General features: G+C 32.0%; 1 protein-coding gene across 2 annotated transcripts; it reads right to left on the reverse strand.

The window, feature by feature from the left end:
• Positions 1–246: 246 nt before the first annotated feature.
• On the reverse strand, positions 247–20,429 carry LOC144850276 (TBC1 domain family member 5-like). 2 transcript variants are annotated; one of them, XM_078707526.1, is made up of 17 exons: positions 20,337–20,429; positions 19,740–19,836; positions 13,536–13,647; positions 10,886–10,994; positions 9,381–9,554; positions 8,708–8,878; positions 8,301–8,389; positions 7,911–7,931; positions 6,279–6,329; positions 5,881–6,126; positions 5,099–5,241; positions 4,791–4,897; positions 4,480–4,702; positions 4,030–4,256; positions 3,544–3,646; positions 3,220–3,302; positions 247–2,750 (listed from the first exon to the last, which is right to left on the reverse strand). In XM_078707526.1, the coding sequence occupies exons 2-17, from the start codon at positions 19,768–19,770 to the stop codon at positions 2,322–2,324; spliced, it is 2,319 nt and encodes a 772-aa protein (XP_078563652.1). In that variant the 5' UTR covers positions 19,771–19,836; positions 20,337–20,429; the 3' UTR covers positions 247–2,321. The 2 variants fall into 2 exon arrangements, with proteins under 2 accessions (XP_078563652.1, XP_078563660.1); XM_078707534.1 differs by lacking the exon at positions 7,911–7,931 and having other exon boundaries at positions 19,740–19,842; positions 20,341–20,413.
• Positions 20,430–20,605: the final 176 nt, after the last annotated feature.

Here is a 20,605-nt window from a genome sequence, read left to right on the forward strand (position 1 = left end):
GTGCTGTGTGCATGCAGCTGTGGCAGTCCGACCGTTTCACGCGGTACCATTACTCTGATTGGTTAAAATAGTTAGACCTACGGTGTCATTTGATTGGTTAGAATTTTGGGCCTCTCTGATTGGTCAAATGTTAGAAAAGAAGGCGGAGTTAAAAAAAAGGGAAAACTATTTAGTGACTTTGACGTTATTTCAGTTATACTATATATCATAATTTAAATCAGCATTTTACAATTGAATTTCCACCTAATATTTATTCATACTATATACACAATATATTTTATTTGTTTCTAAAATAAAATCAATTTTGTCTATTCGTGTTTTTAAAATAGTCTTAATACATACAGGTATATAACAATTTAGTACATTTACTAAATAAATACAAACAAATATTGCTTCATGTAGCATTCAATAACATCCTTTTAAATGCAGTTTTCTCAGATTAATTTAATATTGAGGTAAAAGACAAACACAAACTAAACTTTTAATTACTTTAGTGAAATTGATGTCTAACAATGCCCCTTAACATGAGTGTGATACTTATAGAAGATAATGATTATCTTCTATAATATTAGGATCCAAATGAAATTATTTCAAGGTGAGTGTGACTATTTTGCTTTCACACACACACAAGATTAAAAAAAACCTTTTAAATTCAAAGAACAAAAATCAACAACTGGTTAAAATAACAAAATAAAATAGTGAATTGAAAAAGAAAAATCAAACCTTCACTGACCTAACCAATTTAAGTAACTCGCCAACTGCAGGCATACAAGGTATTCACTTTATATCCATTCAAAATAAAACATATTGAAAACAAGAAACAAAATAGCAACAATAGCGCTTATGGCTTACGTTACACCTTTTCAACAATATGCTTCTCCCCTAAAGCTCTGTCTACACTATCAAACTAGTTTGACAAAAAAGTGCGATGTACCCTAATATGGTAGTGATATGACATCATTATGTCCAAATATGGGCACATCACATAAAGTTTGATAGTGTAGACAGAGCTTAAGAGTCTCCTCATGTCAGTGCTGTTAACTACAGCACTACTGCTTCTGTCCACGACAGTAAACCCTTACTCATCTCGAAAGATGTACTAGGTTCTTTAAAGTGCACACAAGCATTTTGTGTACACTGGACCTACGGTTTATATTCCTTTTCTGAGAAAACTTGACCAGATGGACCAGAACCATGGAGCGAGTGAGCCTCGAACCCTTGCCATAAGGATTACGATTACACTGTCTTAACGCCAGTGTTTTATTATAGGTCCACGGTTAGACCAATAGAATATTAGTAATACAAACCAACAAACAAACCAACCCACTGAGCCATGACATTACAGTATTGAATATTGTTTAAAAGTTTTCATGGCGAATAAAAACTAGTAAAGCTAAGTTTTTGGTACAAAATAGGAAATAAATTTGAATACTTCACTAGTATTATTACAGTATTATTGTTACTATGTTGACAGGACACGGTACTGTACAATGGCATAAGTAACGGTGGGGAATATGATGAGTTAGAAAATAATGTTTTCTATGTCAAGTTAGTTACTGGATTTTTAAAGTTTAAAAAAAGGCCATTGGCAAGTTAATTATGATATCCTACGTGGTGGGCATCCTTTAGTAGAATTTATCACATTCTATAATATACACTCTAATGTTATAAATATGCTGTATTTAAACTAGATACAGACAAGAATTTACTTTATTTAGTATTTTGTACAGAGACATTCTTTTACAATCTTAAATTATCAATAGAATTAGAAATAATCATGTATTACACTTAAACATTAATATAATTTATAAACATATTTGCATTCTAGGTGCTCAAACAACATACTTAAAATCTGGATTATACTTACAATAATTCAAAACAATTAAAACAATAAAATATATATATATATATTTATTTATATCATAATGTATTTAGATAATTTACAAACATGGCTTACAATCTTACATAAACAATGTAGTCAGTTTATAAGCTTCTGTCTAGCATTGGTGAGACTCTGCTGTTTCTATGTTTTTATCAAGAATCATTGTTTGATCGGACACTGATCAAGACTCCAGTGTTTTCAACTATTTTGCTCAAGATCGTTGGTTTCTTTTTTTCAGACACTGGTAACTAAGAGCCTCAAGAAGAACAGAATCATTGATTGTTCAGACAGTGCAATTTTTGCTGAAGGTTGATGGCTTCTTTTTCAGACAATGACACTGGTTACGGAGAGCCTCAAGAAAAACAGATGTACACTTCATCCTCAATACACAAATTGAATAGAGCAACAATAAAAACAACAATTGTATTTATACATCTGATCAGTTCCAATCATTAGTTCTGTCAACAGTATGTATATCATCTCTAATGGAAGCAATATCATCTTCAAATGATAAAATACCTCCAACTATTTCTACACCTCCTTCATCACTAAACTCATCCACATCTACCGCTTCACCATCATTATCATCTCTAACCAATCCATTGTCATCAAAACACGAATTTGAATTTTGATTGGAATTAAAACTCATCTGATCGTCCGTATTCGATGATGCGTAAGCAACTAGATCATTCTCGCTTGTAGTGGTGCTGTTTTCTATCGATGTTTCGCGAGATTCGTCCTCATGTCGCATGGAATTCGTTTTAGGTGTTGGTCCTCCGTAGTGATTTTCATTTATGCTTATTTCTGTATCATCGTCATCTGTGAGGCCTTGTGAAAATTTTAGAGTACCATTTAAAATGTCTTTCACCTGCAAATAGAAGAAAATTATCAATGTAATAGTCAAACATATTTAATTGTACTAGCATCAAGGACGTTCAAATTTGTTGTACCCAGGTTGTGTGGCCGAGCAGTTAAGACAGGGGAGCCGCAAACCATAACTATACAATCAGCACAGGTTCAAGGCACTCCCTCGAACATTGTTCTGGTGGTAAGTCCGATAAGGACTAAAACTGTTGATCCAGTGTACAATCATGTGTACCTAGTACATCTTTTGGAAGAGTAGAAGTTTATCTGGTGTACTGGTCCAGGCAGCCCCTGTTGTTTGGTGGCAGCACTCGACACAAAGAAAACCTTAGGGGAGAAGGTTGTGGTATGTGTCGCCCCATTAACATTTAAAAACATAACAATATGTAGCACCAGTCAGTAATGACAGTATCATTGAGAGGTTATCATGATGAGTAATCGAGACAGCTAATCATGATATGAATATTATCTACCTGTTTAAGACCAGCAATTGACAACAATAGGTCATCTTCTGTGCCATCATTGTCATGTTTAAGTAGTTCCTCTTGCATTTGCACTAAAAGATGACAAATATTACCAATAATCATTTAAGATCAACATGGAAAATAAGAATGGCAAAGATATTTGTATTGAATATGTTACTTTCAAAACAATTTATACAATACATGATAAATAAATATAAATAAAAAACAAAAAACATTTGCATTATGTTGGAGTTCTACACAAGGACATTCTTGTCAGATGGAAAAAATTTGATTTGCTAATAAAGGAATGATTATTACTTGTTAAAAACTTACTTAAGTGAGCCTCCATCTTGGTTGCGCAATACCTACGTAGCGCCTGCATGTCATTTAATCGTCCTTGAAGGTGTCGTACTTCCTGCTCCAGTTGATTATAATCCTGTAGGTCAAAGTTCAAATGAAATAATATTGTTTAATTATTCAATCTTTATTTTCCATCATAACAACAAATTAATGACATAAAAAAGTGTGAAAAGGTGAGATCTGGCTCATAGTATTCTAATGTGTTTATACAGATGCCTTTAAAGCTCTGTCTACACTATTATCAAACTAATTTGACAAAAAAAGTGTGATGTGCCAAATATGGTAGTGATATGCTTAAAAATATGGTAGTGATAATTATGACATCATCATGTCCATATATGGGCACATCACATTTTTTTTGTCACATAAAATTTGATAGTGTAGACAGAGCTTAAAATATGGCCATTCTATCCAATACAAGATGGTTGGCAACTACGTTATATTACATAACATACTCACATCCTGAGAGTTGTTCTTCTTGTTCTTAGTTTTCAATGGTGGTGTGGACTTAGCCACAGGTGCAGGGCTCTCATCAACCGGTGTTCCATCAGCAGTGAGTGTGCTCATTTGTGTTGGAGCACGGCTTACAACTGCTCCTCCTTTTGAAGATGCCGTTTTAGCAGAGGGCAGCGGTCTGACAGTGACCGATATGCCATCAGACGCTCCACCAAGTGGGTGAGGTGTACCTGAATTAGTTTAGATAAAAACAATTGTCAATCGTTAAATGAAAAGGGTTAAACATTGATCTTGAATAATGCAATCTGTGCCAACCCTCTCCGACCCCCCACACCCCTCCCTGACCCCACACCCTTCCATGACCCCACACCCCTCCCTGACCCCACACCCTTCCCTGACCCCACACCCCTCTCACAATGATACTGTACTTTTTAGTAAGTGTAATATGTTTACCTTCAGAGATGTCTGATGGGTCACTGGTAGACTTTGGTACTTTCTTCTCGCCCACCCTGCCTTTAGCTGTTATACGTTTTAAACTATTAAAACCTGAAGTGACAACAGCTGTGGTCTTATTCTTGATATTTTGAATCTGCCTTGAATTCTGGTTCCCTGCACGACTTGAAGTTTGAAGATTTGAAAGCATTTGAAACTGGTAATTGGCTGGCCTTGCATATTTCTGAAAATGATGATAGTAAATCAATAACAAGGAATGTAAGAAAGAATAAATTGAAAAATAAATTTAAATGATTTTTTGATGAACTCACTGATGGATCACGAAGGTGTAACGCCTTGTTGATCAAGAAATGTACGTCTCCGATTGGTGGAAACCTCATTAATAACGTCATACATCTAGCATAATCACTGGAAATTACTATAAAAAATACAAAATAAATAAGAATGAACAATGCTCGTGAAAGAACACATACAATTTTATTTATCACAAACCCTTGAAATGGTTGATTCCAGCCCAATATATCCAAATAAAATCACATTTACTGTATTACACCTATTTATTTATTTATCTCATAAATAATTAAGATAATAAATAAACAAGTTTAAATTGAATACTTACATAATTCTCGGACGAGCACCAACATAGCTACAAATATATAATCAACTAAATCTAACGTTGCACTATCACTAAATATGGCATCCCATAATACCAACAGGTCTTGAAGTATAACCTCACGTCCAAATAGTAACCGTACCCATCGTCTACAAAATATAAATGTCAATACATTTGTTTACAATGTCTTACTTTATTACTGGTGCTAGAGGTCCAAATGTCTCCTCTCTGCACACCGCCATTTCTTGATTAATATCGTGTATTACCGAAAGGGCCGGCTTACCAAATAAAATAAATATGTTACTGTATTCTTTGTTGGAAAGCAATATTTTAGGTACTACATCATAGGCAGCTGGAATGTGAAGCTTTTTTTTTTGCAAAAGCATAAAGGGCCAAGCTATGAACGGTCAAGCTATGAAAGGTCAAGCTATGAACGGTCAAGCTATGAAGGGCTGAGCTATGAAGGGTTGGCTATGAATCGCCAAGTTATGAAGGGTCAAGATACAGTATGAAGGGCCAAGCTATGAAGGGTCAAGCTATGAAAGGTCAAGCTATGAAGGGTCAATCTATGTACGGTCAAGTATGCAAGTTATATATATTGTTTAAATGTGTATATATCTGGTATTATATATGGAAAGCTTCATAATGATTGAATGTGCTGCTTCCACAAAATTTTCTCCGATATATAAAAAATAAATTTTTGTTTTTTGTACACTACATCATCAAAAAGCTAAAATATTGTCTGCATAAATAAACACACAAATTATATACTTTTGAATTTTACTTACATGCCATATATCTGAGGTTTAATATCAAGTCGATTTAGATGTTGATACAACTGTACATCTTGGCCCTTAAGGATCACTTCCTGTATTCTTGTTAAACGTAGAACAATGGGGGTTGACGGTGCATACTCTTCAGGTGTTTTGAAAAGTGGTTTGTCAAACTTGTCCCTAGCTAGAAATTTCCTATAGTCTTCTCGTCCATGGCGATAACATGGCTCCATTGTTTCCATTAATTGTGTAAACATACAACTGAAAAAAAAAGTATATTTTACACATTTTGTTAACATTTCTTCTTGTCTTTTCTTTTTTTTTTATTATAAAATCAAAAATGAAACATTCTGCTGACCAATGCCAATATTATTCTGCTGACCAGTGACCGATGCTAATCATTAATTACTTACTATGCATCATGTTCTAAGTAAGATGGATCTAATACTTCAGTGACATCATTACTATAAGAAAAAAAAAAAGATTATTACTGATTATATAACAACAATAATATCACATATATTATATTTATATTATGAAATTTGTGTAAATATTAGTGAGTTATGCAAATTAAAGAAATAATGGAATTTGAAAAATGTCAAATCAATCGATGGTTAACTTTGAGGTGTGCATGTAAAAAAAATGTATAAATCTTGTAGAGCGATTATTGTATAATTTGTTAATAATTGATGATTAGTATTATTTTGCCAGCAGATTGTCATTAACTGCCTTGTCACTTGTCCCAACAAGTGACAATCTATTCACATGACAAACATACAGTACATTCTCTGTAAAGCATTTTCATATTAATAATTCTTGATTGGAATCCGATTGAAACAGAATGAGAAATAATTATTGTACACTTACACTATACCTACCAGTATTTGTATTTAAACAAATTTCTGTTAAGCTCTGTCTACACTATCAAACTGATGATAAAAAAAAGGTGTGATGTACCCAAATATGGTGGTGATAACACCAAATATGGTAATGATATGACATCATTATGTCCATATGTGGGCACATAAAGTTTGATAGTGTAGACAGAGCTTTAAATAAATCATTACATCACACATCAAACTGAGCTACATTTTGTACTACAATTTATAATACTCTTATACTTACTTGTCTACCTTACTATATCAATAGTTTATAGAAGGACTTATTCTGCTACAAAGAAGTACACACCACTCGTAAAACTGTTATAGTTTTATAGATTTAACACCCTCTAGTAAACACCACTACAAACATACATGTCACACCAAATATTCTTTATAACAACCCACACTGAAAATTACTATCAAATTACAAAATGGATGTTGTGAGATTTTAGATAGAAAAGTACAAAAAACAAGAAATATGTTAGTAGTTGAAAAATAAGAAATATTCTTAGTAAATAAAAGTAAAAAATGGAGAGAGAAAATGTAAGGCATGAGCTATTTTAATATCATGCATATGATAAACTTTCAACAGAATTATTATCTATTTTTATTTTTTAATAGAGAAAATTAAAAGAAATTACTCAGGAAACACTTTTCTGTAAAAAAATGAGGGTAATATATAATATTTCAACTCTACGGCCAAGTCCTACTCAGGAGGCACCCTTATTCAGGGACACCCGTCTTAAAGGGAATTTTTTTTTGGTCCAAATAGTGTCCCCTTAATAGGAGGTTTCTACTGTAATAAGAGGATAAGATAAGCATTGAAAGGAATTGTGATGACCTATGACCTAGGTACAGTATATCATGTTAATTCATGACCTATGACCTAGTTATATCATGTTAATTCATTTTTGTTGTGACAATTCAGATGTGTTTTCTTATTCGATTCCTAGACACAATTTGGGGAGATTCTAGGTCCGGACGATGACCAAATTACCAATGTGTGCAAATCAAAAACGGCATAACATTTTGCAACCCCCAAAATAATGAAAAGTATCTAATCTAAAGAATCCGTCGATAGCTCATGCCTTTTACGAATTATGAGATGAAACCAAAACAATAAAATCAGTGATATAAATAAAACAAAATAGATGTTAAGCGAACCTTTTGGAATAGCCAGACACTCTGTAAACAAATTAATTATACGTTAATCAATATAACATCATTAACTTAATTACAATGACAAATTATTAATTCATTTGTTAAAGCTTTGTCTACACTATCATATATCCATATATGGACATGATGATGTCATATCACTACCATATTTGGGCACATCACACTTTTTTGTCAAACTAGTTTGATAGTGTAGACAGAGCTTAAGTAGGTATCATAAATAGATAGTAAGATTTCATATGATAAACATAATATCAGATGTAGGTTGCAACGACTGTACAAATGAATGAAATTAATATTATTCCAGGAATACTATACTGATTAGTATGTTTCATGAGGTTATCAACATAGAAAGTTCAGAGTTCAAAGTTCACTTACAGTTGTGATTCAATTTCTTGAGCATGTATAAAAGCTTGGTGATCACAATGCAGCACAAATATCATTGGAGCTAATAGTTCATGCATGCCCTGTAAAAAAAATAGAATCATTTTATAAAAAAAATCAAGATCATTTATACCTAAAGCTCTGTCTACACTATCAAACTTTATGTGAAAAAAAAAGTGATGTGCTCAAATATGGACATGATGATGTGATATCACTACCATATTTGGGCATATCACTACCATATATCACCTAACTATTACCCTAGTATATGCATGCCATGTTTCAGAGCCGTCAGACGATGCGTAAAAAACTAGTAGGACTTGAAAGTTGGCTCAATAGTGTCCACATGGAGGAGAAGATGAGAGTCCTAGACTCGGGTACCCCAAGTAAAAACAACTCACCTGTTTATATGAAATGCTTTGATGTTCCCTCGCGTAGCAGAACAACATGTCAATCATCATAGTGCGCACATCTTCCGATTGAAAGAACTGAATCTCGGGAAACGTCCTCGTCACATCTTGCTTTATCATTTGACGTAGTTCCGTATCTTCAAAATATTTATTCCAAAGACTCTGCAAACGAAACAAGAAAGAAAACAAATAAAAATAATTTTAAGATTATAAATCGGGCTAAGCAATAATAACCTTTTTATTTATAAATTGTTTTTCTTTAACAATGTTTTACAAAGGTGTACATTCAGTCGAAGCTGATGATTAAGGACCCTCACAAAAAAACAAACACAATTACATAATTTAAAAAAATCTTTATCTTGAGAGATAACTCTACTGCCGATTTTTGTTAGTAATTTTGATGTATTTGTGTAATGTAACGTGAAATGTAAATTGTATAATTTTGCTAATTCTGAAAATTGATTGAATAAAATTTATTTATGAATGAATAAAGCCTTGTCTACACTATCAAACTTTGTGACAAAAAAATGTAATGTGCCCATATATGGACATAATGATGTCATATCACTACCATATTTGGGAATATCACTACCATATTTGGGCACATCACACTTTTTTTGTCAAAATAGTTTGATAGGGTAGACAGAGCTGAAAAGATACTAACATCTTTTTCTTGTGATAATGGATGATGTAAAACTGGATCCGGCGAGACGCTAAACTTGTCCTTGTTGCGTGGGTTTGTAATGTGCTTCTCTCGTAACTCTTCATATTTTGTGCGCCATTTGCGTACTGTTGGCAACCATTGCGACTTGTCATTGGGGAGACATTCAAGATAAATCTACAAGAAATTTACGATAGTTAGACTAAATAAATCATAGGATAACAATAGATCTACATGTGTAAATATAGTAGTTATCGGCGCCATGAAATTGGTGGTCGGAAATTCCGAGTGGTGGACGGGGCCGACCATCGCCGACCACCGTGACGAGAACCCTGTTTATAGTATAACTATATTTGAAGTACAGAAGCATAGAGTAGGTTGTTTCCAAACACATTGTCAGGAAAACCATACCGACATTATATATAGTACCTTGTAGTATAACTAAAACAAAAACAAAACTGAGAATGAAACTTATATTTTACTAAAGACAATCAATTAATTTTGGGCTAAGGTTTCTTATTTCACTTGGCTTTAGTCTAAGTTTAAATAAGATTATATCTTTTCAGATCGTATCTTTATGTTTAACCTTTCAAAAGTTGTTCTTATACTTTTCATTCTGAACGGAAATTGATAGAGCACGCAACTTGCTGCTGAGGACATCTGTATTCATATAATTAAAGTTCAATGCTATATTAAAACACATACAATGATACTTAGTATATATCTAGCTGGAAGCTACAGCATAAAACAATGATCATTTTAACTATGTAATCTGGTTGTTTGATACAGTTTGACATTATCAGTATGAAATTATCATTGACAATAAGAACAAAATATATAGGCATCCTTTCTATCCAATTATTGTAGAGAACACAGATGGCTAGAAGCTATTCTGAAACAAGTTATAAGTACGCTACAATATCTGCACTCATCAATGCTCTTGCTTTGCTAGTACTTCAATACTAATAAAATCAGTATTAAATAGACTTTTTTATTTTACATGTATATATTTTTTTTTGCCGTGAATGTACTTGTCACATTGGAAGTGTTTTCAATGTGAAAGTTTCATATTGTTTAAATAAACACTTTTAAAGATAGTTTGTCATTGCCATATAATAAAATACACTACACTTATATCATAATTTAAATTGTATATTATATTTTTATAGCCTATATTTATTTGTAAATAATGTATTTTATCATAATGTTATTTGTATGTATTTTATTGGAATTTAAGAGGGCACCTGAATATCAACTGGCATTAATTTGTTCAGCTGGATGGGTTACATTTAAAAATAAAGTTGAAATAAATAAAAAAAACTACATAGGATTAAAATTGAGTGTCTTGTTTGAATCTTAATAATCCTGTTAAAGGACAAAATGTGCCATTCCGAATAATGTTTTAACACTGCAGCCCATCCCTATTCAGGGGATACCACATTAATAGGGTAATTAATGATTAATCTTTGAATCCTATATTAACTAGTACTTTCAATGCTAATACTTACCTTCCAACATACACTTCTAAACCGGCTGCTTCTCAAGCGGCCCCGAACTCCCTCGCATCGTATCACCCTTAAATAATCGTCACGTTCAAATAACCACTGCCACTCTTCTCTGCAAAAAATTCAAGAAGGTAATATTAATAGAGTTTTGGGAAAAAGTTATATTTATTTAGGAATTACTAAAATATTCATTGACTGACAAAATAATGTTGGTAAAATACTATAAAGAAGTTTGCTATGGAAATAAAAATCATGACATGCTCAGTTGTGACAAAACAATTCATTTGTGTGTTGAAATAAAAAAGGTGCAATTTAAAAATATATATAGACTCTCCCAATACTGGATTCTCTAGAAAAAAAACTCTCTCAATATCAGACTTTTCTTAAGGTTCAAAATGTCCCAAATTAATTTTTACCACTGAAAACACATTTCGGATACCAGACTTTCCGGAAAAACAGACATATTAGGCCATCCCAAAGGTGTCCGGTATTGGGAGAGTTGACTGTATTATTCAGTTATTTATAACATGCAAAATACTGATTTTAGTACGAATAACAAACATGAAGTATGCAACAAATATCTTCAATTGATGAATTGAAAAATTCATCAAAGGTGTCCGGTATTGGGAGAGTTGACTGTATTATTCAGTTATTTATAACATGCAAAATACTGATTTTAGTACGAATAACAAACATGAAGTATGCAACAAATATCTTCAATTGATGAATTGAAAAATTCTAAGAAACACACGTTATGTATAAAAGTTATGGCATAACGACACATAAGATTACCCCGAGACAAAACGAATTAGTAAGCATCACACCCGTTAAAACAGATTGCTGAAACGTGTCCTTATTACGTGATAGTCATCACATTTTATCACGGCGTATACATGTGGGATTATGAGAATTGACGGCGCAGATCGATTTAATTGTCAACATTTTGATCTATGCAATTTGTAGGAAGACATTTTTTTCTTGTTTGTAATATTCTTTGCCATTACGGTATAAACCAAAAAATGATTTGCAAATAAGATTCAACTAATAACAGTCAATATACTGTAAGAAATTGGATTTTAATGTTTATAATTAAAGAAAACCTTTAAAAATTAGAATTTTACAATTTGATTAATTTATCGTTTCAGTAACGAAATAAATTGGAACTGTTTGTGAATAGACAACCTACTGTACAGTACAAGAATGGAAGAAAATATAAAGAAAATGCAAAAAAGGTCAAAATAGACTTACTGTACATAAATATTCAATTTTTTATTTTATCTAAAATCAAATTTTCTCTTTATTGTCAAATGTTATGTATTTAGAAAATATCAAAAAATTTGTAAAATATTTGTAGTTTATACAATATTAATAAAACTTGACATACATTTTCTAAAAAATATTTTTAATTTTTTTTTTTGGGATTTTTAATAAAAAATAATGTCCAAAAGTCAGTAGGGATCAATTATTTTAAAGTAGTATTTTAAAATAAGTGCAAAGTGCAAAGTAGTGCAGATATAGCATGAAAAAATATCTTACATAAAAAAAATTAACATAGCTCAGAATGTGTCATTTATCGCAAACGAGGAATTTAAAATGTTTTAATTTCTCATATCATCAAAAAAGGAAATAACAAATTCAAGAAGTCGTAGATAAATTATGAAAGAGTTTGGTAAGTATTGCAAATGGTACTTAAGTTAATGTATTTCTTTGAATTGTAGCAATTGTACTCTCATCAATTTAGCATCTCATCCTTCAGCTATCTATGTTAGCATATTTATTACCATCTATATGACTCCCATCCATCATCTCTTAGTCTCTTTTTCTATCCAATGAATTTCTAAGTTGGTATTGAGAGCTTATGTGAGCACATTATCTTTAAAATCACTTATTTACTGATCAAACCCTTCGAAGGAATGACAGTTTTAACTTAAAAAATACAATTATTAAAATTTTAAAAGCATTACTATATAATTAAACTAATATTAGTGTTTAGTGAGTGAGTGACCGAGTGGTTAATACAGTGGAACCGTGATTACATAGCCATAACATCGAGGCTCACTCATTCCATGGTTCTGGTGGTAGAACGAGTCTTCTCGGATCATCTGGACTATAAACCGTAGGTTTAGTGTACACATCTAGCTCTGCTCATGTGCACTTTAAATAAAGAGCCTAGTACATCTTTTGAGACGAATAAGAGGTTACCCCGGTGTACTAGTACACACACAGCCACTGTCATTCACAGCCACTGATCATAACTGGGCCCTCTGGCAGACCAGTCTTTGACTGAAGAGGTCGCCCAGTATAAATAAAATATTTCAATTCAATACTAGTATTGTCTAGCAATTAATTTATACTGTACAGTGCATTTACCTTTGACCTCTATGCATTAAACCAAAAATTACATCAACTGAAATAAATGTAACTTAAATTACTTTAATCAGATTAATCAGAGCCTTACTCCGACATAATTTGTACTTTAAGTACATATTGATAACACATCTCCATCTCCATCTGTCAGGCTCCTTTAAGACTGCTTTGAAAACTCACCTTTTTAACTCATTCTTCTCTTAGTTTTCTGACATTTTTGCATAATGCGCTATATAAGCCTGAATTACTAAATTTTTATTACTTTTTCAAGTAATTCTTTACTTACTTGTAAGATGTTGAAGTACTTCTACTTCTAATTTCTGGATCAGCGTTGCCATTGGCAACTGCATCTTCTACCACCAAGGCATCTTGTTGACTATACTCCCTCACAAGACGATCTGGAATATTAAAAAATGAGATCATCTTATAGACACTTTGGTGTTGAAATGTGTTCAATATGTTAAGCTCTGTCTATACTATCAAACTTTATGAGACAAAAAAAGTGTGATGTGCCCATAGACATGATGATGTTATATCAATACCATATTTTGGTGTCTACAATATGTTAAGCTCTGTGTACACTATCAAACTTTATGTGACAAAAAAATGTGATGTGCCTATATGTCATCAATACCATATTTGGGCATCACACTTGTATGTATTTGTAGTGTAACATTCAGTTCATCAACAATCAATTTACAATCATCTGATATTACATTTTTTCATAATAATATTCTCGTTTTATTGGTTTGTATTTTTTAGTTTTAACTGGATTCCAAGAAAGAACAATGTATAAATATTGAATATCCAGAATAAAGAAAGATCTATTTATATTAATTTGTTCTACTTTTAAATATAAAAATGATGAGGTTATTGGTAATGATAAATGAAAATGTACTGATAGTTATAACATAACAACATATCCAGAAAATCTGTGCGTGGTAAAAAATTGTCTTTATTCAGTGGATCAATTTAATCCAAGCCGTTAGACATTGCATACAGGTAGAGTACATCAGTATGCAAAAATATTAATTACACAATTGAAATTATGAATATGACAACCAAGGCAGACATTACGTAAATTGTGCAGCAAAAGCAACTAATTGTCTATACTATCAAACTAGTTTGACCAAAAAGTGTTATGTGCCCAAAATACGGCCAAATATGGTAGTGATATGACATCATCATGTCCATATATGGCCCGGGCACATTACATTTTTTTGTCACATGAAGTTTGATAGTGTAGACAGAGCAATGAATAAATGTTTTTTTAATTTTTCCAAACGAAGAAGTATACTAAATACCACTGTAGCTAGCATACGGTATTGTACTGGTTGAGTATTTGTGCGCAGCGCTAACACTATTATATTCATTTTAACAAAAGATATACTAAAAATAAAAAAAAAAAATCATTCTATTTTACCTTGTTGAAAAATTGTGCGCACATCATTAAAGCCGGCCTGCAAGCTACTGATAAACATTATGGACCGATAACTCTATCAACGTGAGAACTTAAGATGAGTCAAGACGGATATTGTTACATTTCACAGAATTACGTGGATGTACAGCGGTGATATAGATACAGTTGTTTGCACCTTTCAGTTAATTTAGATTAACTTTACAATTCTAATGTTATTCCTGATTTCACAACTACAGTACTGTTTGCCAATTAACACAAAATATAAAGTAAACCGTCTTTATAATTATTGTATATCCAACATACTGTAAGCAAACACAATGATACCAGGTTCAATGGCTATGATTGAATAGGGGCCATTAAACAGTATTTTAGTTTACATTTCATAAAAAATAGCTATTTAATTCCAGTTATATTCACTCCAAATAGCTGTTATTTCTACTGTGTGTCGTCCCAAAAATTCCTGAGAAACGTGCATCAACCAAGATATTACCAAATTAACAAAGTTCCAACAATCTCCTGGTAGTGTAATAGTAATCTAGATTCTGTGAATAAAAGAAACTCGCTCTGAATCGAAACTTGGAGAAAAACTAGTGTCCACTAATGATATTAAAATGAAGTGCATAATATGATTCCAGCTTTGTAATTCCTTCGAGTAAGCGAAAAAAAAATAGATGTCTATTTGTGAGCAGGTGATTATCAAACATTACAAAAACAAGACAATAAAACAATTATCCACTCCAATTTGACTCCTGCAGCAGTGTAGCAACAGTGATGTCCTTACAATATTGATATCAGCATCAAAGTGATTCGATATAGAAGTGCGTTACTCATATCAAATGCAATAAGAAGATGAAATGATATGATATATATCAGTATGCTGACATGAATGTAATTACAGTATGGCGTACAAGTAAAACGATTAAGTTTCTTCTTTGACAAGACAAATATCAGTAGTGATACAGCTTAAATAGAACCGAGAACAAATTAACTTTATTTTAATAAAGTCCAATACTGGAAAGACAAAGAAATATCCCTCAGCTACTGTACATTATATAGCAAGACTATTGCAACAAAAGACAATTTGCTTTCAGGAAAAATACTGAAATTAAGCTGATAAAGTGGAGCTGAATAAATAGGACAGTTTCACAAGGTAATGAAATTTACAGTAGAATAGATATTCTAAAGAGCGTAACATACTTCAAGATACAAAATAAGAAGCGAATTAATTATAGAAAATACACGGCTGCTGGCAGCTATACTCATAAAAACAATGCTGCTGATATACAGTACAAACTTTAATAGCTGTACTTAAGTAGAAAAGATACTAGAAAAAGGTCTAAAAAAAATAAGAGACAACGATAATGCATACAGTGGTAGCATAATAATATATTAATATTATAATTCCAATTGATTGTACAGTATGGTTTATTTTTATATAATTATTTTATAAATAGTTTTATCTAACGTCTAGTAAAAGACCTTAAGCCAGTACTTAGATGATGATACTGAAATGATAAAAACTTCTGACCTGATGATATTGTTAATAACAATAATAATGCTGAAGATGATGATGATGATGATGATGATGATGATGATGATGATGATGATGATAATGGTTATGATGATGATGATAATAATAATAATAATAATAATATATAGTCGAGACAAGATGAACTGAAATTCCAATATTCTCCTACAAAGACGAAACAAATATGATCCAGTGGAATAGCTATCTGCAACTGACGACGATATATTTACAATTTCTGGAACAATGCTTTTACACCGTCAAAGGAAGATCAATTCGGCAAAGCTGAACAGCTTTTAGAACAATACTACTTGCGATCGTAATGACTTTAGCGAAGAATAAAAAAAAACTGAAGTGAATTTACGAGTACTGTCTTTACATCAAAGCTGAGCTAGATTAGCCACACGCTGAGTTTCACATCTTTTTATAGCAAAAAACAAACATTGGTTTACGCAATTACTAGTTGGTAACAAGTGAAAATTTCCCGAAGTATTTAACAGGAGTCTGACTAAAAACCATCAGGTGATGAGGTTCTCATAACACCACCTCTACACTTCAACATTTATTAATTATGAATATATTGATTAGAATGTAATTAAATGACATCATCACAACTAATTATGGAAAAAAAGACCAAAAGGAAACTCCCATGTGTTGTGTATGGATTTTACCTTATTTAAGTCCCATTGGCTATTGATTTCTCCAGGCAAAGATTATACAATTATTATTATTATTTCTAATCTAAAGTAAATCAATAAATTTGAATATTTAATGAACATAATTGAATAATGCCTGTGTGGAAGTTAATCAACAAAATAACCAAAGTGCTTGCTACTGTAATAAAATGATTCGTTCTTCAAAACTGATCCCCAGTTAGCGGTGATGGTGTATCCACATCCACTCCGGTTTGGGTGGTAGCTTGATGTTTTTGTCTTTTTGTTCTCTTCCTTTTTCACTCTTTCTCTTTTATTGTCGAGCGCATAGAGACATAGTTTATTTGCGCTATAAAAATCTATCTATTATTATTAAAGCACATTCTCTCCTACTATTCTAAGTAGCTGTGCTGTGACCTACATTTGAATAATCTAGGTCATAACAATGGGACTAGCTTTTTGTTTCACATATACCAACAACCACTGACACCTCATTTGACGCTAACCTGAAGGACTAAAGGTTTTCATTGTTTGATCATGGAAAAATATAATACATTTTTAAAATGATTAAATATGGTTTATTTTCTATTTATGCGATTGCATTTTGTTTAAAAAACATTTTTCAAGTTTGAATCCACAGCAATATCAGGTAAATATTAAATAGACATTAAAAACCAACATAGTACTTTGAATGATATATCTTCAATACAATGTAGTGTATATTGTGGCGTAACATAGAGATCTGAGGCCCCTGGTTTAGGTCCGCTAAGTGGCCCTCCAATGCAGGAGGAATTGTTTTTAGCTTTTTTCGACATATTTTAATGCCTGTTTTTTTCTATGGGCATTGCTCAGGGCCCATAACAGCTCCGGGGCCTCTGGGTTTAGCCAGTGAGTGCTCATAGTCGTTACGCCACTGACTGTACAGTGACTGTATCTATAGTTTAATCCGTTAATGCAGCAAATTGTACTTCCCTTTAATCGAAAGGAGTGGTAGTGTAATACAAATATGACAGCATTGCCAAACTCTCTGATAACATTCTTAATGTTTACAAAAAGCATAACAAATTAACATAACCAAATGAAAAACAATGGGTGGAATGGAATACTATTCTATTTTTGAAATGCGACATTGTCAATCTGATGGTATGTCTCACCATTTCTACTATTTCCATACGTTTCAAGCACTTTCATAATTTCTTCAAAGGTATTACCCTTTTCATCTGTACTGATAGCTGTAGCCATCTTGGTTCAGCCACAAACTCAATTCACTAGATTTAATAACATTACACAGAAATTCAAGAAAACTTTAAGCACTGTCCCAAACTTTATGTGACAAAAAAATGTGATGGGCTACCATATTTAAGCATATCACTACCATATTAAAACATATCACTACCATATTTAAGCATATCACTACCATATACGGGCATATCAAACTAGTTTAAAAGTGTAGACAAAGCTTTAGTTATTTCATAGCTGAATCAGAATAAGCCTAATTTCCACATTTCTGCAATACATCATCGACCTGTGACATTTTAAAATAATTACGCATTCAACATTTTGTGCTTATGAATTGTCAATTTACAGACCATACGTGATTCAGTTGCATTACAAATCCACGAACGGATAATTAAGTGTTAAATTACTAATGATAATTTATTATATCGCTATTAGAAATTCACGCAACAACCAGAAGTGTGCTCAATTTTATGGAAAATTCTACGAAATGTAGTTCATGTTTAATGTTCTAAATTATGAATGTTCACAGACTTACTGTATGTTAAAAAGGCTTCTAACTACTTTAAACTAAACAAGATTTTATGTTCTATATTTCAATATTGTGCAAGCTATATTTTCTGTCTAATGTCCTAAATTATGAATGTTTATACTGTACATGTTAAAAAGACTTCTAACTAATTAAATCAACAAGTTTTTAAACAATTTGTTATGTTCTATATGTTAATATTGTGCGAGCTATATTCTCTGTCAAATGTCCTAAATTATGAATTTTTATACTATACATGTTAAAAAGTCTAACTACCTTACTTAAGTTTTTATTATGTTGTATAGTATTAGTACAGTAACTATAAATTTCAATATTGCGCGTGGTATATTTTCTGTCAACTTGATTGTTTTTTTTTTATATGACATGAAATCTTCACTTTATCAATGCTTTTACAAGAATTTTATATGTTAATGAATGAGAATATTCTACAACTTCAAATCACATACAAAAACCAGCTTCAATATTATTCTAATCTATTACATTGATCAAATACTACACATATACAATATGTGTAATACACACAATAATTCGAGTCATAAAAGAAGTTAGATTTCCACAATTTTTCACCATTAAGACTCTGAAATGTGAATATTTTAATCTTGACAATGAAATTTCAGACCATTTAAACATGCTTAAAGACTAAATATCAAAACATTTTAAAAAATCTGAATATAAATTATAAAAATGGCTTTATTATGCACTTTCCAATTGTATGACCCGTTATATGACCCCCGGGAGAGGTGCGTCATTTACAATAATCATTGGTGCGTCAAAAAACCTAGATGGTACGACACACCAATAAACAACGGTGTGTCAATGTCCGTCACTTTACCACCCACCATATTATGAACATGGTCACAGTGCGTCAAAGTGGGTGCGTCATGGTTACTTTTTTGACGCAGGGTGCACCATGGTATTCATAAGCTATGACGCACATCTGACAAATGACGCACCTCTCCCGGGGGTCGTATAGTGGGTCATACAATTGACAAGTGCATTATTATTAGTATAAAGGCTTAAATATAAGTTTGTTTGTCTAAACTACAATGAAAGAAAGGTATTGACAATGTATTTATATATTTTGGTTATTTTTAATGTTACTGTACCTGAAAGAGGGTGAGGTAAATTGTCACTCATTGTGCGATGATGATGATTCCAAGTCACTTGTAAGATTTAATCATCAAATCATCCATATAAATAAAACTAAATCTGAAATGAAAAGAACTAATAAAAATCAAAAAGAAATGAATTCCTACACACATTTCAATGCAACTTCAATAAAACAATATTTAATGCAATGCATCTTTTTAATCGGAATTGTTGTCAACTGAAATTAAGTTTCTTGTTTACTTTTAATTAATAAATTGTATCTTGCATAAAAATTTTAATTTGTCGCATACAGATGAGTAAGGCCCTTAAAATACTAGCCTGCCTACCTGGTCCTAGGCCACCTTTTATAGACTAGCATAGCAGTATCACGTCTCAGTTCAGTTACTAAATGCTAGGCCAAACATTTAACACCAAACAACTCCACTCATCGACAGTCGTCGCCGTCTTTCGGTAGCCATTTCTGACACTCAAGTCCAGCCTAATCATAATGAATCTTAATTAAGGAGGCCTAAATAAAAGCCTAGCTAGCGTCTGTGCTAATTGACTCATTGATTGCATTAATATAATAACAAAACAACACACAATCATTAAACTCACATTTTCAAGTTTTGGAACATCAATAAAGTACTACCGCCATACATAAAGTAGCCTTTCTTCCTAGCTAGGCCTAACTAACCTGTCCTTGTGAATTTGCGTGTCACCTGACGTTCCATTATTATCACGGCCACCGGTGTTTTTTAATTTACGCTCGAGCTTCACTAGGGCATAAGACGCCATCTATAATTAAATTATAAGTATTTAAAGATATATTGTCCTCCTGAACAATTTTGTTAAAATTTTGTTGTTGAATTATATCATTTTA

The sequence above is a fragment of the Antedon bifida genome, chromosome 1 (genome assembly GCF_963402885.1).
Source record: "Antedon bifida chromosome 1, ecAntBifi1.1, whole genome shotgun sequence".
Lineage (NCBI taxonomy): Eukaryota > Metazoa > Echinodermata > Crinoidea > Comatulida > Antedonidae > Antedon > Antedon bifida.

What these genes read in the sequence shown, in the direction of transcription:
- LOC144850276 (XM_078707526.1), bottom strand. Translation starts at nt 19,770, where the DNA reads ATGAGTGACAATTTACCTCACCCTCTTTCAG. An exon ending in TTTACCTCACCCTCTTTCAG is followed by an intron (nt 13,648 to 19,739) that starts GTACAGTAACAT and finishes TTAATATTCCAG; the next exon opens with ATCGTCTTGTGAGGGAGTAT. An exon ending in GTGTCTGGCTATTCCAAAAG is followed by an intron (nt 6,330 to 7,910) that starts GTTCGCTTAACA and finishes TTTTTCTTATAG; the next exon opens with TAATGATGTCACTGAAGTAT.